This window comes from Corvus brachyrhynchos, unplaced genomic scaffold (genome assembly GCF_000691975.1).
Source record: "Corvus brachyrhynchos isolate BGI_N302 unplaced genomic scaffold, ASM69197v1 scaffold90, whole genome shotgun sequence".
In the NCBI taxonomy this organism is placed as follows: domain Eukaryota; kingdom Metazoa; phylum Chordata; class Aves; order Passeriformes; family Corvidae; genus Corvus; species Corvus brachyrhynchos.
The window spans coordinates 1,651,608-1,672,299 of record NW_008236932.1 but is presented as its reverse complement, the minus strand read 5'-3'; the positions used below and the strand labels follow the sequence as shown (position 1 = coordinate 1,672,299).

Below are 20,692 nucleotides of genomic sequence, written 5' to 3'. Positions count from 1 at the left end.
GACTTAAGTCCTATACCAGTCTGCAGCTGGCTACATGGTTAGAGATTAATTTCATCTAGTCATGTCTCTCTGGATGAAACTCTGGTTTGTCTCACAGCAAAACAGCAAGTGACAATATTCACAGATTTTAGCCATAATGCTCTGTTTTTCAAATAAAATTTTTGTCATCTTCAGCTCCTGAAAAAAAAAAAAATTATATATTGTACACTGCAGAGCATGACTTTCATCAGCAAATATTTCTGCCAGTAACTAAATGTCTTTTAAACTTTTCTCAAGCCCAACAGATTTGAAAACTCAAGATGGGAAAGGATGTTTATTTTTGACAGTTTAATCCCTGCTATCTTGCTGTTTAATTGCTTCATGATTCAGTATTTGAGTTGCTACAAGACGCTAGTTCATCCTAGCAGTTCATCCTGTTTAAGTGTCCAAGCACAGGACCAAAACCATACATTTTATATTTATTAAGTGTAGGCGGCCACAGGGTTACCTTAAATCAAAGTCAATGAGTCCATTATTGTTTTCTTCCACCACATAGATACATATAGTTGCCAAAATGCATGCAAGCTCTAAACAACTCTCACACACAAGCAGTAAAACTGAAGGGTGTTCCTGAATCACCTATTTCCATCACAAAGTATCCAGCACTAGGCTGCATTTGTATCATAAGTTGCATGCTTAGTTTTGTGAGGAATCCTAGCAAACTAAAAGTAAAATATTGAAAACAGGTAAAAGAATGGGTGAAAATGGGGATGGTCAGGATGGAACAGAGGTTTATTGTCATTTCAAGGTATTTACATTCAGTTGGTATTTTAAAAAGCTGGTTCTTATGTTGAACCACAAGGATCTAAACTCTTAAATCAGCCAGCCAAAGCTTTTCTCAACATGATCAGAGGTAATAGAACAAAGAATCACTAACAGAGGCCCTGTGGGCTTGCAATGCATTACTGTTTTGGCAACACAGTGTTTTGTGATAGGTCTGGCAACAACGGGGAGAACCAAACAAACTGTTTGCAATAGATTAATTAATCACTTATATAGAAAAGTGATTCTAGCCATACCATGATTTTGCCCAGTTTAAGTATATCAGCTTACCTTGAATATACTCCACTTCCATTAAATGCTGTAGAATCAGAGAATCATAGAAGGTTTTTAGTCGGAAGGGACCTTAAAGACCCTCTAGTTCCAACTCCCCTGCCACGGAGAGGAGGTTGCTCAAAGCTTCATCAAGACTGGCCTTGAACTTCCAGGGACAGAGCACCCTCTAAAACACTCTATGGATATAGCTGATTAGGCATGAAAGAGGAAGTATGACTTACAGAGGTAGAAATATAAGGAAGAACTTACAATTCTCATCTTGTGCAATGCACTGGAGAGGGATTCCAAAGAAAGATGTGTAGCTGTCATTGTACCACACCAACAGCTCAGTGCCCCTGGGGATATCTATACAAGCCCGGTAGAATATATTTGACCTAATCAAGAGAAAAAGAAAACATTGCATAATTTAGGAATAGAGCATTCTCCTCTTATATTACATGGTATTACAGTAGAAATTCTTAGTTTTGGAAGCATTTCTGCAGATAACTAAATGAATAACCTACTGATTGTTTTTAAACCAAATCTGTCATTAGAGAAGGACTTTGTTCCTGTAGCACAGGCTAACAGCAACATTACAGGCAAGTTTGCACCTAACATGCACAAAACACTAAGGTTTTAGAAGAACTGAGATTTTATGAAAATACAGGTATTTTCTTACAACATCTGTGTCAGGAGGATTTTAGAATGGTAGATTTTGCTTACACATTATAAACATCTGAGTGGTGAGCACAGATCAGCAAGTTCAGCCATTTAAACAGCCTTGCATTTGTCATCTAAGCTAATGTTAACATATTTTAGGGTAAATAGAAAACAGCTCTTTTATGTGAATAAGTTCATTTAGCAAGACCATTGAAGTAGTGTGAAGTGACCTTTCATGACAGTAATATACCATCAAAAGAGAGATCTTGGATTGTTGAGAAGAACAGACTTTGGCTTAGGGGAAATGAAAAATTGGGGTTAATCGGATCACGAAGCCATTAAATCTTCCCCTGTGTGGACCATGAGGGCAGTGCCAATGATCCTTTAGTATGTATAAATTAGTATTACCACAGGTGTGATATCACATTGTTCCTGCGGGAAAAGACTGGGAATTTCTAGACCACTGAAGTGGGAACCGAGGGGGGAAAAAGGGAAAAATCCTAATGCCTTTAGCATAAAAACAAGAGCCTTATACTGAACTTGCACTGATGCAAATAGCTTCAGAGCGATACTTCTGCAGTTAACAGATTTACATGGCAGCAAAGACTGTGTAAGATTAGAATCAGGCACAAGATAAAAGACAACTATTTTCAGTTTGCAGTGGCTTTTCCCTTATGCTTCACATGGAAGAGTAAAACACACTCCTGTGAGATGGATAGAAATTCAATAAACACAAGAAGAATAGTCTGCTCTTGCTGAAGGATTACATACCAAAATGATACAGTCAAAGTACCAAGAAATGACTATTTTTTATAACAGCTTATGTTAGGCAGAAAAATATCTATAGACAAAAAAAAAAAAAGAAAAAAAAGTTAGGCCTCAACCAGTTTTCTGAGTGAAGAATTGCTACAAACATTATTCTGAAGTTCAAGATAAAAGTGTTTAGGGTTGGTAGGCCTTAAATTTAGACTTTCTATAAAGAATTGGCTGTAGCAATGCAATTTGTTCCTTGTATAACACTGCAGACATAAGGAGAATCTTCTACCACATTTTTCATGGCAGTGAGATATGCACTTGTCAACATATTTTGTCACCGCAAAGTGGCTCTTGGCAACAGGATCATAAAGATCAATAAAAAAGTGCAGATTCTCAATATTTTACTAGCAGCTGCAAAAATTTCATTTATCTTGTTATTTTCCTCGCTTACTGCCACCCTGTCTCAGGAGGGCACTGCTAGCTAAGCAGAACGGTTTTCTTAGCCTTCTATGAATATCTGACAAAAACTCTCCCCTTTGTGTCTCCCCTTCATCTTCCCTCCTCCTCCTTCTCCTCCTCCTCTCTCTTTCTTCCCAGAGCTATGCATTTAGTTAATTCTTTCCACTGTTACACAAAAATGAAAATCGGAGCCACACTATAAATTACCAGCATCTCTTAACTTGAGAAAAATTGAGTCTACTTTGTACTTCACCCTTGTAACATTTCATCTCTCAGTTTGGCTTCCCTTAACATAAACACAGCAGCCCAGCAAATGAATGTGCTAAAACCAAATGACACACTTTGCCGCTGAAAGAGCAGAACTGTTTTTGAGCAATGGGTGGTCTGTGGGGCTTGAAGTGGGCAGGGAAAAAAAAGTGTAAGTGTACACCGTCCCTTACAAGTGTGCAGAGCTTCCAAAACTCGCAGAAATCTCTGCATGCTGAAGTACATCAAAGGGATTTTTCCCTTTTCGGATAATATTTCCTTTGCTGACATGTATTTAGTATTGTGGTTGGATGACTCATAAAGATAGCTTCATGGCGTCCCAACGCAGTTGAAGCAGAACACATGCCAACAAACATTATTGTCAGCCTCAAAATAAAAACAAAACGTTCAGCTAAGGGTCAATCAATCAAGAGCACTTTGAAGAAAATTCCATTTAGATATTACAAATCATAACAGAATGAATTTAAACCAGCTGACTTTCTGTGAGGAGGACGTCCATGTACAATAAAAATTAGGCTGGTTTTTCAGTGTCCAACTTTTCTATTTTCTTACACTTGGATGCAGTCACTGGTGATGGATGCCAGTTTTTTAAATTGTGTTTTTGTAGTTCATTTTATAAAGATCTGAAGTAATCGAAAACAGATCAACAGAGGGAACTCTAAGTAAAAACTCCATCATGAAAGGAGAGTTGTAAAATCCACTTAATATTGACAGATGTGTAATGACTTTCTCATGCTCAGTTATATATATATATATATGTATATATGTACGCATCTATTTTTTTCTTATTTTTATACGTATACGAGCACGCACATATCACCACATTGAGAAATAGTCCGCAAGATACCCACAAAAATACTCCTTCATCACAACAATCTTTTTTCATTATCCGGTGTGTTTATTTAAAATCCAATGGTATTTTAGCTATAGATAGCAAATATTTAAGTATATAATAAAATATTTGTAATGTATAAATAGGATAGTTATTTTTTTAACTGCAGCATTATTTAGTCAACTGGCCAGAGAATAAAAAAGTTGAAAATGCAGTTGAACAATTTTACCATTGTTAAATTGGATCTCTATGGGATAATCAAACTTCATATATTTCATTTTAGCTTGCTTTCGTATGTTTTATTTTTAATTTTAAAGGTAGTTTAAATAAGATTAAGATTTTTCCTGAATAAAAGAAACCTGCTTTCTAAAGCAACCAGCAAAATTCATTGCTCACTGTGACTGGCAAGCCTGGGGCATTCTTTGATGTACTTCCTACCACGTTTAATAAGGCCAAGCAGTTGCTTCTGATTCTAAGACAAAAGGTTTGTTTATAGCTGAGGTCATGTATTTATGTAATGTGTTGTCTGGGTTTTCTGGATCCATTTGCAAGTACAAAGTAAAATGCACCAAAATTTCTTTACATTTTTCTTCACATTTTGACTTTCTCTAGCCAGCCAGATAAGAGGTACAAGCACTAGCAATCTTGGTTAGCAGGTGCACTCAACATAAAAGCTCACCTCATGACTGACCCTCAGGGTGCCTCTGGGAGCAAAACTCCTTCCCTGCCACTTTTCCCTCTCCCCTATCACACACATCTCTACTGAGGGTGGAGGACTGCTTGTGTTGGCTTGCCTCTGATGAGACTATTTGGAAAAGCGCAGAGAGCTCTGTGTGGCGTGGTGGTCACACAAGTGACACAGGGCTGCCCTCACTCCCTGGAGCTTCACCCTGCATGTGTTGCCCCACGTGAGCACATCCTCCAGAGCTCTGAAACTGTCTTTGCAATCAAAGGCAGAAGTACTTCTGACAGTTACAGTCTGATAAAACATTTTCATTTTGCGTCGTTGAGTGAATCAAAAACCACTTTACCTGTACTGAACCACTGTTAAGTTCTGCTCCCCACAGTGCCTTGCACATCGGATGTACCTCATCCAGCTTGACTTACTGGGTTCTCCACCATCGATAAAGTGCTGCAGTGTCCCATCTTGGTCATATATCTGGGAGAGACGTCACAAGGTCAAGTAGTTAGAACAAATCATCAGCAATCATTTTCACTGCTTTGCTGGTGTCTCTCTGTGGCTTTTCCAGGACTTTACTGCCATGAATTTTGTCATTTGTAAACTGATACTCTTAGAAACATACATGAAAAAGCAGAAAAGTATTTAGAGGGATGCAATTTTATCATGTTTCTCTTATCAAGCCAATCTTTTCATATTAAAAATATTTGTGGTGTCTCAAAGATGTGACCATGTTTCCCAAAGAATATTTAACCTATTTTGACAAGCTGGCCTTAAATAATGAACTGCCAGATAAACAAGAAAATCTGAATGTAAAGCGTGCATTGAAATGGCTGGGACATCTGAACAAGGGGCAGTAGTAATCCCTAAACAAGTATCCCTTCTTTCACATCTCAGTTGAAGCAAGAGCATATACTTCAGAAACCTCATGTGATATGTTAGGGAGTTGTAGGATTCATAATATGAAAACAAATGAGACTAGAAGGAAAAACGGAGTTGATGATGCCTTTAGGAGCTCCCTTGAGACATATAATTTTTTGAAGTACTAAATGAGAAATCAGTCCTGAGGGAATCATCGTTTTCCTAAACATGACTTCTCTGCTAAGGGCACGAGAGCCAGTTATGGTAATTTAAAAAAAAAAGACAGTATTATGTTTCTGTTTGGAAGTGGATGCTCTCTCTGAAATCAAGAATAAAGTTGCTCTAGAGGTTCTAAAATGAAAAGATAAATGTTTCATGCACACCTGTCCTACTGACTGTTTTAAAAATGTTATCTAAGTAGGTCTAATCCTAATAAAAGCGTGCTATCTCACAAGTACACAACTACTTTGTCAAATTTCACAAATGCATCTGAACAGTTAGGTGCCTGTTTGAAGTAAATCTCATTTTCATGCCTTTTTCCTCTCTATGAACACCATTTGCTTTAATACCCGTATCCCAAAAATGTTACACAATTTGTAATTGTACGAGCTTAAACCAGTGTCTTCTTGAAAGTATTAATTTTGCTAACTAAAGAGGATGCACATTACATTGAATTGAACATTTCTAGTATATACAAATAAACAATCTTGAATGTTTATTTCAATATCAAGAGAATAATCTTGAAAATTATGTGGCTATATTCAATACATCCAATTTTTTAAAAGACTGTTTATCACATTTCACTAAAAAATATACACAGGAATTGAGATCCAGTTTTTTCCTCCACCAGAGGAGAGTGGCAAATTCAGGAACCAGCCTTGCTTTGTTGTTGGCCAAGAGGGACTGTGAGTAATCACGAGCAATATGCCCATTGCAAGAGGATGAGTGACATAGAAATCAAGTGTCTATTGCAATCCTTATCTTTTGTTCCTGAGTGTCTGTGACAAGCATCACGTGGAACCTGGCCAAATACTCCTGTGTTGGATAAGCAACATGCACTGAGTGAAATAGAGAAATCAGGAGTCCTCAGAAGTAAACAAATACTCCAACATCAGGGATGAGGTTTATTTTTTTATGTATGGTAGCATGTTGATTATCAGCACGGACCTATTCTTATGCAAATATCTTAATGTATGTTGAATATGTGAGCAAAATATGCTAAACAATAAAAATCTATGATGAAATCAGAAAAATTCTACAGGAAATCAGCCTATAAAAAGGAAGAGAAGGAAAAAGTAATGACTAACAGTACTTGGCTGGAACCATTTTGGCAGTATCTATGCAAACATTCTCAGCAGTGTTTATTATCTATCCATTTACATGCTGCTTATTCACATAACAATATATGGCTTAATATGAGGCAAAAACAATTCCCATAAAAGAAGAGCTGATAGCTTCCTAATCCCCAGATGATATGAAACAGGAAAGACAAAGAGGTCTGCCATAATCAGTACTGACACTCATATCTTGACACACAGGGTCTTACTCGGAACTTTGTGTAAATAGACAGTCATTAACTGATATGAAAAATTAAAATCTGTCATGAAAATATAGGACTGGATCTTTCCTGGGCCTTGGTGAATTGGAAGGACTGTTCTAAGTATTTTCAAATACTTTTTTCTCGCAAGTAGTGATGCATCAAGTGACACTATGCCCTCCTTTCCTAGGAGAAATTACTGACATTCCTGCATAGTCATAATCTATCCAACATCACTGTTAGCCCTGTTCTTACAGGATTGTAAACCCATCTGTAAGGAAGCAGAAGCCCTAAGCTTAGAAGGGAAATAACAACGTCTTGAATCTGTTTATTTGTCAAATTGCACAATACAGGTCAAAATCTGGGAAAAAACAACAAAAACTGGATACACTTATTATTTTTCATGTCACTATCATGCAAGAGTTCTTATTTATTTTACAGTTCCATAAATCAGGCAACCATCAAAGATATAACTGCCTGAAGAAATCCTCGTGATGGAGCAAACCACAACCTGCTGTAACAGAAAAAGCAAACCTGTAGCACAGGCCGTGAATCCAGGCACTACAGTAAACTATGGATACACATATTCACCCACATTTCTATTACACATGCATACATCCTTAAACACTCATAGTACCTATTACAGAAAATACTGCAGAAACCTGTGATAAACTGATGTTACTGGAAGTCTTTGACTACCTCACTAGATCATTACATCCATCTACACTGGCATAATTTTTAACACATTGCCAGAGCACCACGGCAAAATAAAATACCATTTCTCCAAGTCCCTGCAGACACAGTATTTATTTTTTCTGTATCTCACATCAGTCACTGATCTAAGTATGGGAAACACAATTAGTTATTTCATTTTTCTACTTTGGCTACAAAGTAGTGTTGGAAGTGTTACCTAAGATTCTTACTGGACCTTTTCCTCTTCTGACACAAAGTACTTGATAACCTTTGGTTTTGCTGAGTTTTAAGGGTTTGGGTTTTGTTGTGGGTTTTTTGTTTATTTGTTTTCTAATGGAATGAACCAGATTTGTGGAAGAGACTGGAATCTGAAAAAAGAGGACTGCACTCACCTCATTTGACATGCATTACAGTCCCCTTAACAGTTGCCATACAGTTAACTATCTTCTTAATAGGTTCTTGAGTTTATGGATATTTTACTGGTATGTTGCAGATCAAGAGACTCAAAAAGTGACACGTATTTTTACTCTGTGAATTTCATCCTTTGACTTCAGAATACAACAGAAATGGCTTTATTATCCAAGAAAGTGAGTCCAAAGCATAGTCATCAGAACACAAGTCTTCTCTTTGGTAATTCCTATTCTCTTCCTTGTAAACACCACTTTATTAAATAATCAAGACATAAATAGAGGTCAGGTTCATCTTGTAATGGCATGCAAACATAAATTAGATATGAAGGACTGGAGGTATTACTTGCTGTATTGGTTGCTGATAATTATTTGGAGGACATAGATACAGTTACTTTAATGACAATGATAAGAGCAACATACAATGGCAATAATAATAACGTAACTTTTAAAGCACACTGCATCTCATATAAGTGATGCTCTAAAATCTCTGAACACCCATAACTAAGTAAAATAAACAAGGACCATCTAAGATTTAAGCAGTATTAGAAGACATGGTGGAGTGCTAAAGAACCTTTTGAGAATCTTCACTTCAGTATTGATAGAGTCAGTACTGCTCACTTGGATCAATGGGGCAAATCTAATTCCAATGCTAAAGATTGTTGCCCCAGTTTCTGGTATAGATGTCACAAAATTTTAGATTAAAGAAGTTCAAATGTAACAGCACAACTGCAGAGAATGCCAAGTTATAAAACAATTAAAAACAATTTCATGGAAGAGGCAGCAAAACCAAAAATAGTTTGTTGAAGTTCTTTCCTCTCTATCTATTGCCTTCCCTTGTTCTCTTTCCAGGGTCTGATAAAGGATTATGTCTTTAGAAATTCTTCCTGCATTTTATTTTTCCATTTAGTCAGATAAGAAAGATATTAACAGATAATTATTTGACCACTCATTTTCATTTCAGGCAATCAGAGAATAGATTGATCCTGAAAACAGAATTTTTCTTTGTTCATACCATTATCTTCTAAAAGTAGCTATTAGAATATTTGTTTTATGTTGCAAGACATCAAAAGAGGTGTGAATAAAACCACAAAATATGCAAGAGTTAGTTCTTACCATAAGTAGAGACTCCTGCATTTTACTATTCGCTGCTATTCTCATTGATACCATGTGCATAAAATCATAGAATTTTCAAATCAGTTACTATGAGTCTTCTCCTCTCAAAAGAAGTTTTACTCTTGACTTCAATGGGAAGAGTCAAGATAGCAAAAGTGTACCCAAAACTATTGGTAATATGGTGAAGAAGTTGTAACCAGACTGACATGTTAGATGGGGTAGCATTCATACAAGCTGTATTCTTTCTATAACAGTGCATGAACCTACAAGCCACAGTTACATTCAAAGTTTCTTTGCTGACTTGGACATCAGAACTGAATAAGCTCTACATTATGTAAATCTCACTATTGTGAGACCTTGCTTTTGATGTAAAAAAGCAACAACATCTTCTACAGGTGTCTATCCTAAACAGAAGTTGAAAAAAATGCCAAAAAGGGTAACAGTTATAAGCCTGGCTATATAGCTGACAGTCTGTAAAAGGTGTGCAATTATAGAATCATAGAATTGTTTAGGTTGCAAAGACCTTTAAAATCATCCAACCCTTAACTGGTCATTGCCAAGCCAAGCACTTAATGAAGTCCCTAAGTGCCACAGCTACACTTTTAAATACCTCCAGGGATGGTGACTCTACCACTTCCCTGGACAGCCTGTTCCAGTGCTTGACAACCCTCCCAGTGAAGAACTTTTCCCTAACATCCAAGCTAAATCTCCCCTGGTGCAGTTTGAGGCTGCTTACTCTTCTCCTGTCACTTGTTACTTGGGAGAAAACACCAGCTCCCATGCTGCTACACCCTCCTTTCAGGCAGTTGTACAGAGCATAAGGTCCCCCTGATCCTCCTTTTCTCCAGGTTAAACACTCCCAGCTTCCTCACCTGCTCCTCAGGTACTCCAGACCCTTTCCCAGCTCCATTGCCCTTCTCTGGACACACTCCAGCACATCAATGTCCTTTTTGTAGTGAGAGGCCCAGAACTGGACACAGTTCTGGCCATGTGGCCCCACCAGTGGCAAGCACAGAGGGACAGTTGCTGCCCTGGTCCTGTCAGCCACACTATTGCTGATACAGGCCAGGATGCCATTGGCCTTCTTGGCGACCTGGGCACAGTTGGCTCATGTTCAGCTGCTGTCAACTAGCACCCCCAGATCGTTTTCCACCAAGGCATCTTTCCAGCCACTCTTCCCCCAGCCTGTCCCATCAGGTAGGATTGTTGTGACCAAAGTGCAGGACCTGGTGCTTGCCCTTGTTTGACCTCATCCAATTGGCCTCAGCCCATCAATCCGGCCTGTCCAGATCCCTCTGCAGAGCCCTTTAACCCTCCAGTAGATCAACACTCCTGCATAAATTAGTGTAATCTGCAAACTGACAGAAGGTGCACTTGATCCCCTCATCCAGATCATGGATAAAGGTATTGAACAGGCCTGCTCCCCAACACGGAGCTGTGGGCAACAGCACTTGTGACCAGCTGCCAACTGGGTGTGGCACCACTCACCTCTACTCTCTGGACATGGCCAGTTTCAGTTTTTTACTTGAAGAGCACAAGCCATCAGCATCCAGTTTCTCCAGCAGAATTCTGTGGGAAACGGTGTTAAAGACTTCACTGAAGACCAGATAGACAACATCCACAGCCTTTCCCTCATCCATGAAGTATGTCACACTTTCACAGAAGGAGACCAGGTCGGTCAAGCAGGACCTGCCTTTCTTAAACCCGTGCTGGCTGTGCCCAGTCCTGGTTGTCTGCACTGGCACTCAAGATGATTTGGTCCATGACCTCCCCTGGCACCAAGATCAGGCTTACAGGCTTGCTGTTCCCTGCATCCTTCTTCCTGCCCCTCTTGTAGCTTCATGTCTGCTGGCCTCTGGTCATCAGGAACCTCCCTGATGAGCCATGGCCACTTAAAAATTATTGAAAGTGGTTTAGTGGGCTCTTCCACCACCTCCTCAACACCCTTGAGTCAATCTCATGTGACCCCCCCCATAGACTTGTGTGTGTCTAAATGGAGTAGCAGGTATCTTACCATTTTTCTCTTGATTACAGGGGCTTCATTCTGCTTCCCACACCTATCTTACAGCTCAGAGGACTGGTTATTCAGAGAAGAACTGGTCTTACTATTAAAGACTGGGTCAAAGAGGGCATTAAGTTCCTCAGCCTTTTCCTCATCTTTTGTCACTGTTTCCTCACATATCCACCAAAGGGTGGAGATTCTCCTTGGCCCCTCTTAAGCTGCTATGCAATTTATAGAAACCTTTTTTTTTTTTACAGCAGGTAAGTTCTACTCAGGCTTTGGACCTTCTAATTTTCTCCCTGCATAACCTCATGACATCCTTGCAGTCCCCTGGAGTTGTGTGCCCCTTCCTTCCAAAGATCACAAACTCTCTTCTTTTCCCTCACTTACAGCTAAAGCTCTCTGTTTGACCAGGCTAATTGTCTTCCCCACCAATTCGTCTTTTGGCATATGTGGACGGCCTGCTCCCGCTCCTTTAAGATTTCCTTCTTAAGGCACATCCAGCTTTCCTGGACTCCTTGCCATTTAAGACTGCCTCCCAAGGGACTCTGTTACCCAGTCACCTAAACAGGCCAAAGTCTGCCCTCTGGAAGTCCAAGATGGCAGTTCTGCTGATCCTCCTCCTTACATCTCCGAGATCTGAAAACTCAATCCTTTCGTGGTCATTGCGCTCAAGATCATGGTCTGACCACCACATAACCCTCAAGTCCTTCTCTGTTCACAAACAATAGGTCCAGCATGGCACGTTCCATAGCTCACTCCCTCACCATCTATGTCAGGAAGTTATCTTCTGCACATTCCAGGATCATCCTGGATTTTTTCCCATCTGCTGTGCTCCATTTCTAACAAACATGGGTAAATTGAAGTCTACCATGAGAACAAGGGATGACAATCATGAGACTTCTCCCAGCTGCTTATAGAATATTTCACCTGCCTCTTCATCTTGGCTGGATGGTCTATAACAGACTTCCACCATAATATCTGCTGTATTGGCCTTCACCTTTGTTCTTACCCAAAAACACTCAGTCCTGTCACCACCATCATCTTCTTTTAAAGGAAACTGCCATATCTTCATTTAATTATCTTTTTTTAAATTCACTTTGCGGCATTTTACTCATTCTCTGTAATAAACTAGTAGTGTAAGTAAAGTTGAATACATGTGTGCTTTCATAGATGGGAGAAGAGTGTTCAGTGGCATTACTGGTAGAAGAGAGCTCTACAGCCAACAGAACAAACAGCAGGGAAGGCTACCTCTCCCATAAGGCTGAAGAAATAGCTGCCTCTTTCCTGAAAAGCTCTGAGACTCACACAGACAACTGAACAGTAAAATTCAGTAATTTGACTTGCCCAAGGCAGTGATTGTTAAGCAAAATGCCAATGAACTCTAGAGTTTATTATGACAAGAGTTTATTTGTTAGAGCTTCTAATCGTGTAAAACTGAAAGCAAACTGGGTTGTATACACGACTTGATAACTTACTCATTTAGGTTGGATTTTGTGTGATATACTGGTGCTTAGCTGTCTTTGAAATCAACACTCTGCCAAAGGACCTCATTAGCTAGAATATCTGAAATGTTCAGAAGATTCTGCATGAACTGAAAGAGAAGACTACTAGCAGAATTCCTTGAAAAATATTACATTTAAGGAGCATACTTTAGGCTGAAAATCAAACTACAGCTGGGTTCATATTGATAGCAACAAATGTTCAAAAATGAATGCTTTTAGACTTTAAATGCCTTGATATTAGGAGCTGGCCATCTGCTTCAGGACAGGAGAGCCCTTCCAAATGTGTGTCTTCTCCTTGTTACACACTGAATGAGAAAGGCGTGTAGAAACAATCATGCATTTAACTGTCACTTCCTTCTCACTTCTTTCATTAGCTTGATGACCAAGGATATTCAGCAAACTTCCTAAGAACCTTTTAGTCTCACTGTATAGAAGAAAAATGAAATATAATGGAGCTCAGAGGAAAACTAAAATGCATGGAAAACACTCCAAATACAGTTTAACTAAAAGGAAAAACTGATGTTGATTTATGACAATAATAATATTTTATAATCACATAATTTGCAAAGACCACATCTCAAACATTGAAATATTTTGTAAACTGCACGCTATCTTTTAGATTACCTATACAGTGAACAGAAAAATTATTCCCAGACAGAATAAAGAAAAGGCCATTCATCACATTGTGATGAATCCAATTTTGATACCTAATAAATATTACTGAATCTGTAATAATCAACTATGCACATAAAACTGGTATGCAACAATAGTAGTATACATGTCATCAACCTCATTCTACTATAAGTGGAAATGTTTGGACAGGTTCCCTTTCAATTGCATGGTCATTATTTCAGAAAGACATTAGTTATAAATACTTCTCATACGTTCCACTGTTTCTTGATAAGACTAATTGATTTACTTTACCAGTTAAAATATGCCTTCAGATTATTTATGGACAGATAGCAGAATCAAAAATATAAATATGTTACAGATAACATTCAAGCTGTTGTCTTAGGATGAGATAAGAATACTTTGGTTTATTATTTTGTGGAAAATTAAAGCCAGTTACTACAGTCTTTGTATCTATATGAAATAAATCCATGTCAATAACTAGTTACTTGCTTTGAAGTGCTTCTATTTTTAAAATAATAATTGATGGTATCTCCTTGCCATGTAGAAAATGCAGCAGTCCATTCAAAGAATGATTTTTCTTTATTGAGACATTTGTATTACATGCCATTTGTTTATACTTAGAAATATCATCAAGTTTTCCAAAGCATTTTGAAGTGCTATAAGCAACTAACAGAATAGAAATCTGAAAAAATGAGCAAGGAGGAAATATCAGGAGGCCTCGCTGGTTAAAGTCAACCCAAAACTTTCGTCCAACTGGATGCAACCCCTCTGTGAAAATGCACAGGAATATATCCTAGCAGGCAATGATCTTCTTTGACTGCTCACACAATTCAAAGCAATTTTCTAAAATTAGCCATATCTGATATGGAGCATACATCTTGTAATATGTACTTAATGTTTTTCTCTTTAATCTAGCAGGCATCTTCTAACAAATTTTATAAAAGAGAATACTTGCCAAATAATATTAAAAGCTATTTAATGTTTCTCAAAGGATTATGGCATATGAAACTATAAACATTGGTTTGAACTGTCTGTGCTAGGTGAAAGGCTTCATCTCTCACTTAGACCCCGGTCCAGCAAACACTTATGCACATGTTGTAGCCCCATTGATCTCAACGGGAATACTCGTGTGTGAAATCAAGCATCTGTGTAAGCGGTTGGAGGATTGGGGCCTTATTCCAGAAAGTGTCATGAAAGCAGTGCCCTGCAGATTATGTGGACTTCATAAAATTACTTCTTTTTTAAGTCAAGTCTCAGTGGTTTGTTTTGACATTAGCCCGTGGAGGTCCTGGAAGAGGAAAGAATTTCATGTAACACAACAGTGTTACTCAACACCAGGGCAATGAGAGGAAGACGCAGAGCAGAAAAAACATCACGCATGAAGCTGGAAACTTGCACGCATGTAAACAGGTCTGTAAAGGACCGGTGCTTTTGCAGTATCCACTGACATCACAGGGCCTTCCCTGTGTGTAGTTTTGCACTCTCCTGACAGGTCCACGGATAGGACAAAAAAAGCTGTGGTGCTCCAGCCATGAGTCATTCTGCAATGGAGACATTTCTATTTAACATTGTTATTTCCACCCTGCTCACCACACTGTGTTCCTGTGCAGCCCTGGTAGCTGAACACCACATGGAGGCAACAGGTTGAAGTGGTTTTCTCCAGTCTTTTCTGTGTGGGACATGGAGCATGAAGAGAAAAAGTGTTGCCAATCTAGGCTCATAATTCAGAGAGAACATGAAAAAAACCAAACTAAAAAGGAAAGGGTGGTTTAAAAACAGAGAGGGAAATTATCAAAGCTGAAATAACCCGAAAAGAAGACTCTCACACCCATTGACTGGTAAATGCATATCCCAGCAAATACAACAGGGAAGGAGTTACAGATAAGGGCCCAATACTGAAAACTCTCATTCAACTGGAAAGAATCAATGAATTTACTCAGTAATAAAGCCCCTATTATTTTCTGAGCCAGAGAATCAAGACAGTTACAATCTTGCTCCCAGTGCCTCTGAAAACAGAGCGCTGTTTCCTTTGCAAGGTAATGACAGAGCTTTGGCTATTTTCTTGAAAGTTCTCAAAACTGTTAGACATTGAAAGGTGAAATTCAAAAGTGTTTGTTTCATATTTTTTCATTCCTTTACACAACCAAATATTCCAGAAGATTAGGAGTTTTGTTTTGTTTCAGTTTGCAGTGCCTGGGGCTTCTCATTCTTTTCTTTACCTTAAGGACTTTAAAAGCTCCAATACCATGTTGCTCTAAGCATTTTAAGAACTAGAATATAAAGATACTTATCTTTTCAAGCACAGAGCACCTAGAGACTGTGAGGGATCTGCAGGTAGGGTGTCAAGAGGATGGAGTCACTCTTCTTGGTGGTGCCAAGCAATAAGACAAGAGGCAATGGTCAGAAACTAATGCACAGGAAGTTCTACCTGAATACAAGGAAAAACTTTACAGTGAGAGTGACTGACCATTAGCGCAGACAGCCCCAAAAAGTTGCAGAGTCTCCTTCTCTGGAGATATTCAAAAGTTGTCTAAACACAAGCCAGGAGACAGGCAATTATCCAGCATGCTCTAGGAAACCCTCCCTGTTCAGAGAGGTTGGACTATGTGACTCCAATGGTCCCATCCAACCTTATATATTCTCTGATTCTGTCGAGACATTCTCAATCCTGTAGCAGAACTGGCAAGAAATCTTTTAGCAAGTTAGACTTAAAACAGCCACTGAAGTCAATGGGATTCATGTTTTAACTTAGTTGGACCATTATGGGCCATACACACCTGTCTATTTATTAGGCAGGTAAAAGATTACATAATTCACTCTAATTTTCTAACCAACACTACTTGCTTTGAGACAAGGAATTCTTCAATTTTCTTTGCATGTAGCATAAGTGGCTATGGTCTCATTTAAGTAGGGCACTTCAGGGAGCTGTGGAACCACAAGGTTGGAAGAAATCTCTGAAAATCACCTCATCAGCTCAGAAGATGGGGATGACTTCTACCACCTTCATTTTGAAATTCCTGACTTGTTGGTCTTGGGCATTCTATGAAAACAAGAAACCTGAAAAAAGATCTCAACCATAATTCAGAAACACGCTTCATGTGAAAAAACCCTCTGAAAAGAAAGCCTGTCCACAAGTAGCCTTACATTCAAGAAATGTCAAGAACATTGCTTCGTTCTGCTGCCTAATATATTGGTTGTGATCCACTCATAAGTGTTCGTTACTGGGCTAAGGCAATAGCAGTTATATTCAGGTGTGTAAACTTAAGTTCCCACTAGTGTTTCTTGTGGGTTCAAGTAGCCCACTAAAGCACCAGTGACTGCCCCAGGAGACAGGCAATTATCCTTAAGTTCTGAGCATTACTTGTCAGCCCTGTCAGTATGTCTTAGATACTTTCCAGGATTTAAAATGCCACTAAACACCTCCATTCAGACACTTGAATTGCTCTGCAGATGCCTGGGTTTAGCTCCTGCCCTGAAAATGGTTTGTCACATGGCTTACAGTAAGTACTTAGAGTCTGTGTCTTGATCCTGTGGCTGTAGAAAACAGGGATTTTGCTTACATTTTCTGTGCACTATTTGCTTATCTTCACTCTGAGTTTGTAAGTAAATATGGATAGGGACTGTGTTTACAGTGTATGTGTAGAACATCTATCAGAGCAGAGCACCCATTTACTACTACAACACAGACTCCACAGATAATTCTTTCAATCCTTTTTTAAACTTCTCATTAAGGCTTACCATAAATGAAGAATTTCAGTAAAAATTACATACCTTAGAAAATATACTTAATTCCTTTGTGAGTTTTAAATAATGAGGCACAGTGATATTTTTAGTTTGGAATATTTTGGAATGTCTGGAATGTCAAGTTCCCCAGATGATGATTAAAAGGTCAAGTAATAAAGTATATGATAAACTGTGCCTGAGATTCCTCATAAAACAAATGAGTAATGGCTGGACAAACTCTGTTGCCATGTTTTCATATCAAAAAATTCCTACAGTCTATTATTCCTTCAAATTTGTTAAATTATAGGATTGTCAGAAAAACAGCACAGGAATGGCTAGTTTGCAGCTTCTTTGGGGCTGAAGTCAGAGTCAAGAAGCAAATGAAGGAGTGCAGTAAGGAGTAGTGCTGATGTTGCTAGTGGACGTCATAGTGGAGAATGTGAAAAAGGTTTTTTTCTTTCCAGAGTGCAAGTCTGGTGTTGGTAAGTATCATGCTAAGTTTCTTTAGAAGTGTGTTTGTTTCCGTGAGGATTATAACATCAGATTGGAACATTGCTTGAGACACAATCACAGGAGCCCTCCAGACCTGTCAAGCATTTTGCATATTTCACTTATCTCTGAGGGTGGCAGGGGCCATCAATACAAAGTGGACCATCAATCAATATGGGGTCTTCTTCAGACATTGCCTGCCAGCTGATCAGAGGAAGACTTTAGGGAATCAGCTTTCCATTATCAGGATTTGGTCTGTGATCAGAGCAAGCCACTAAACCTTTTACTTTTCACTTGGCAAAAACATACACACTGGAAAAAAGTCCTGACAGTTCATTCATTTTGCTCCATCACTGGAGCCAGATGATGTTTGACTGGGGAGACCCACCCTCTTTGATGTTGTACTCTTTTGAGGGTGCCCTGCTGTGAAAAAAATTTTCTCCTTCCAAATTAAAGAGAAATATTTCTGTGTCCAGCTGTTAAATGTGACATTTGCCATTTTTCAGTGCACTGGCTTTGTGCCATCTTGCAGGCTGTGTTTCAAGCCTATCTTTTTCCTTTCTCCTTCTCAGCAGCAATATCCACAATGTGTTAGTGTCTCCAACTTCTACATACATCAATACCAAAAGGGAAAATACAAGTAATAGTGCATTTCTCTGAACTACAGCAGCAATATTTCTGTCTCTTCTGATTTTTTTTAATTAAAGCAAGCAATCCTTCATGCAATGAAGGATAAAACCCTTAAATATGATCTATGAAAAGCCGACTTCAGTTTAATTCTGATTGCAGTAGGCAAACCATGCTGAAGCAAAGCCTTAGTAGAAAACAGTTACTGGTTAAATGAGTGTGGATATTACTAAAACTTGTTTCATGTCCACATCAAAAAAATGGCATCCATTCAGCAGTCCTAGATCTGTTTAAATTAAGACAAACTTCTCATGAAATCTTGAATAAATATTTAGGTTTATGTAATCAAGAAAATCTGTATCTTCTTGTATTTATTAAGTGTAATTTTTAGAGTTACAAAAACCACTGTCACAAACTGTGTATACAGTAAATAAAGGGTGAACTTATCATTACAACATTTTGCCTATCCATTGAGGTGGATGAAATGCAACAGGTTCCAACTATTCTTCACAATCCTTTTCATTTCCATTTGCTAATACAGAAGAGGATCAATGTCTGATGGAGTTTGGCAAGGTCATTATTATAAACCTATGTTCTGTAATTAATCTCAGACTATGACCAGAAAATCTGAATAACTGCTCATGTACTCATCACATCTTCATGCTCTGAAAATTAAAACCTGTCTGAGAACCTCAGCAGATGAGAATGGAAACACTTAATTTGGAAAATTACATGAATGATAAGAAAAAAAAAGCACTTCCCCTTTAGGTATTAATTCACTTTGTAGATCCATGCCAAGAAAGAAAATATTCAGTTAGATTTGATCTAGAAATAAACAGTAAAAATGCTCTTAATCTGGACTACAAGTAACTCATGTACACAGATTTTTAAATTTTAGAATGATACAGGTTTACAAATAAATATAAATTATCCTCTTTCCAAAAGGCTAGCAGAGAGCCAAACTACATTCTGCAGGGGTGCAGGCAGTTCTCAAAAGCTCTCTGGTATCTAGCAAAGACAGTACTGGGACTGGAGAAGTCCAAGCAGCACAGAGATGCTGGCTGTGATGGTGTTGGCAATTCAACAGCAGGCATGCTTACTTGTTCCTGGAAAGAATCCATCACTGCCACTCCTAAAATTGCAAGCAGCACATATATATGCTATATAAATTGTGCATTTGGATCTCCACATTCTGCTGGTTCCATGACTCTGGAAGGGATGACCTTCTCATAAGAGTATAATTTATGCTGCTATGGTCCTCCTCTGTCTTTATTTCTAAATAGATTAAGAAATAATTTTTTTACTGATAGTTCTAACTTTCTCTTATTTAGATAACCAATGCTATTCAAAATTTTCTTTACTTGCCTCTAGTCTTCCATCAGCCACTGTTTCATCATGTTCGTTTTATCTGTCCCTCAATCTATCAGGTGGCAGAAAAACACCCAAGAATACCTCATTAGAGTGAAAATGAAGGACTGATTCCAAAGAATTTTGTTGGTCTTTTTCTCTATTCTGCATTATTCTCTTTCACCTTTAAGACTATATGCCTTACCTTTATCTTTCCAGCTTTTCTCAACTCTCCTCTCTGTGCCAAAATAATTTTGTCTAAAAAGGCAATTTTTTTTGTCCCAAACATGTATAAGTGAAAATGTATAGACGGCTTATGTAGGCCAACACAGATGAAGCAGGTCTATTTCAGAAACAGTAGAGTAGTTCAAGCAGCAATTCTGCTGGCCTCAAATGACCACTTTTTTACAAAGAAACTCGAGACAGATGAAATAATTTGAAAACAATAGAACCAGTGATTATAATCCATCTTGAATCTTTTAACAGTAAAGTGATTTCTGCAAAGCAAGTTCTTTTTTTTCTCAGACTAAATTAAAAAAATTAAAATAAACCAATTATTTTGATGACTTTCCCACCATCCTCAAAATTTAATACAAAGGAGAAATTAATCATTTTTTAGTAAGTCTGCATGTAAAATTATTTTGCTGGATGTATTCAAAACCTCACAATGGTTGTAAAGCAAGAACAATAACAAAATTCTTTGGAGCAAGAGTTTTTGTTTTGTTTTTTCTTTAATTCATATTATTTCAAGATTTTATGAACCAAAATATAATGTTTCATTGTAAGCTTACTGTACCTTAAAAATTAAAGAATTTTGAACTGAGAAATACTTTTTCTGTTTAGAAAATGTAAGAACTTCATATTTAGGTCATTTTGAACTACTTTTCAAGTATTTTTCAAATTTTCAGATATTTTTCCCTAAGTTTTATTCATGTGAAATTTCCATTTCCAAACTGACATTTTTTCGCAAACAGTTTTATTTTCTGAGCATTAACTTGGGAACAAAAAATTGTTTCCTTGGGAAA

At 38.0% G+C, this 20,692-nt stretch overlaps 1 protein-coding gene across 1 annotated transcript in view; it reads right to left on the bottom strand.

Annotated features, from left to right (window-relative positions):
- Positions 1–20,692, bottom strand: part of PRDM6 (PR/SET domain 6) — a gene marked incomplete at its 5' end in the record, with an annotated part of 76,085 nt that overhangs the window by 22,757 nt on the left and 32,636 nt on the right. The window contains 2 exons of the mRNA XM_008629185.2: positions 1,345–1,469; positions 5,080–5,207. Of these exons, the coding sequence (XP_008627407.1) occupies positions 1,345–1,469; positions 5,080–5,207 (253 nt within the window). The remainder of the gene's footprint in view (positions 1–1,344; positions 1,470–5,079; positions 5,208–20,692) is intronic.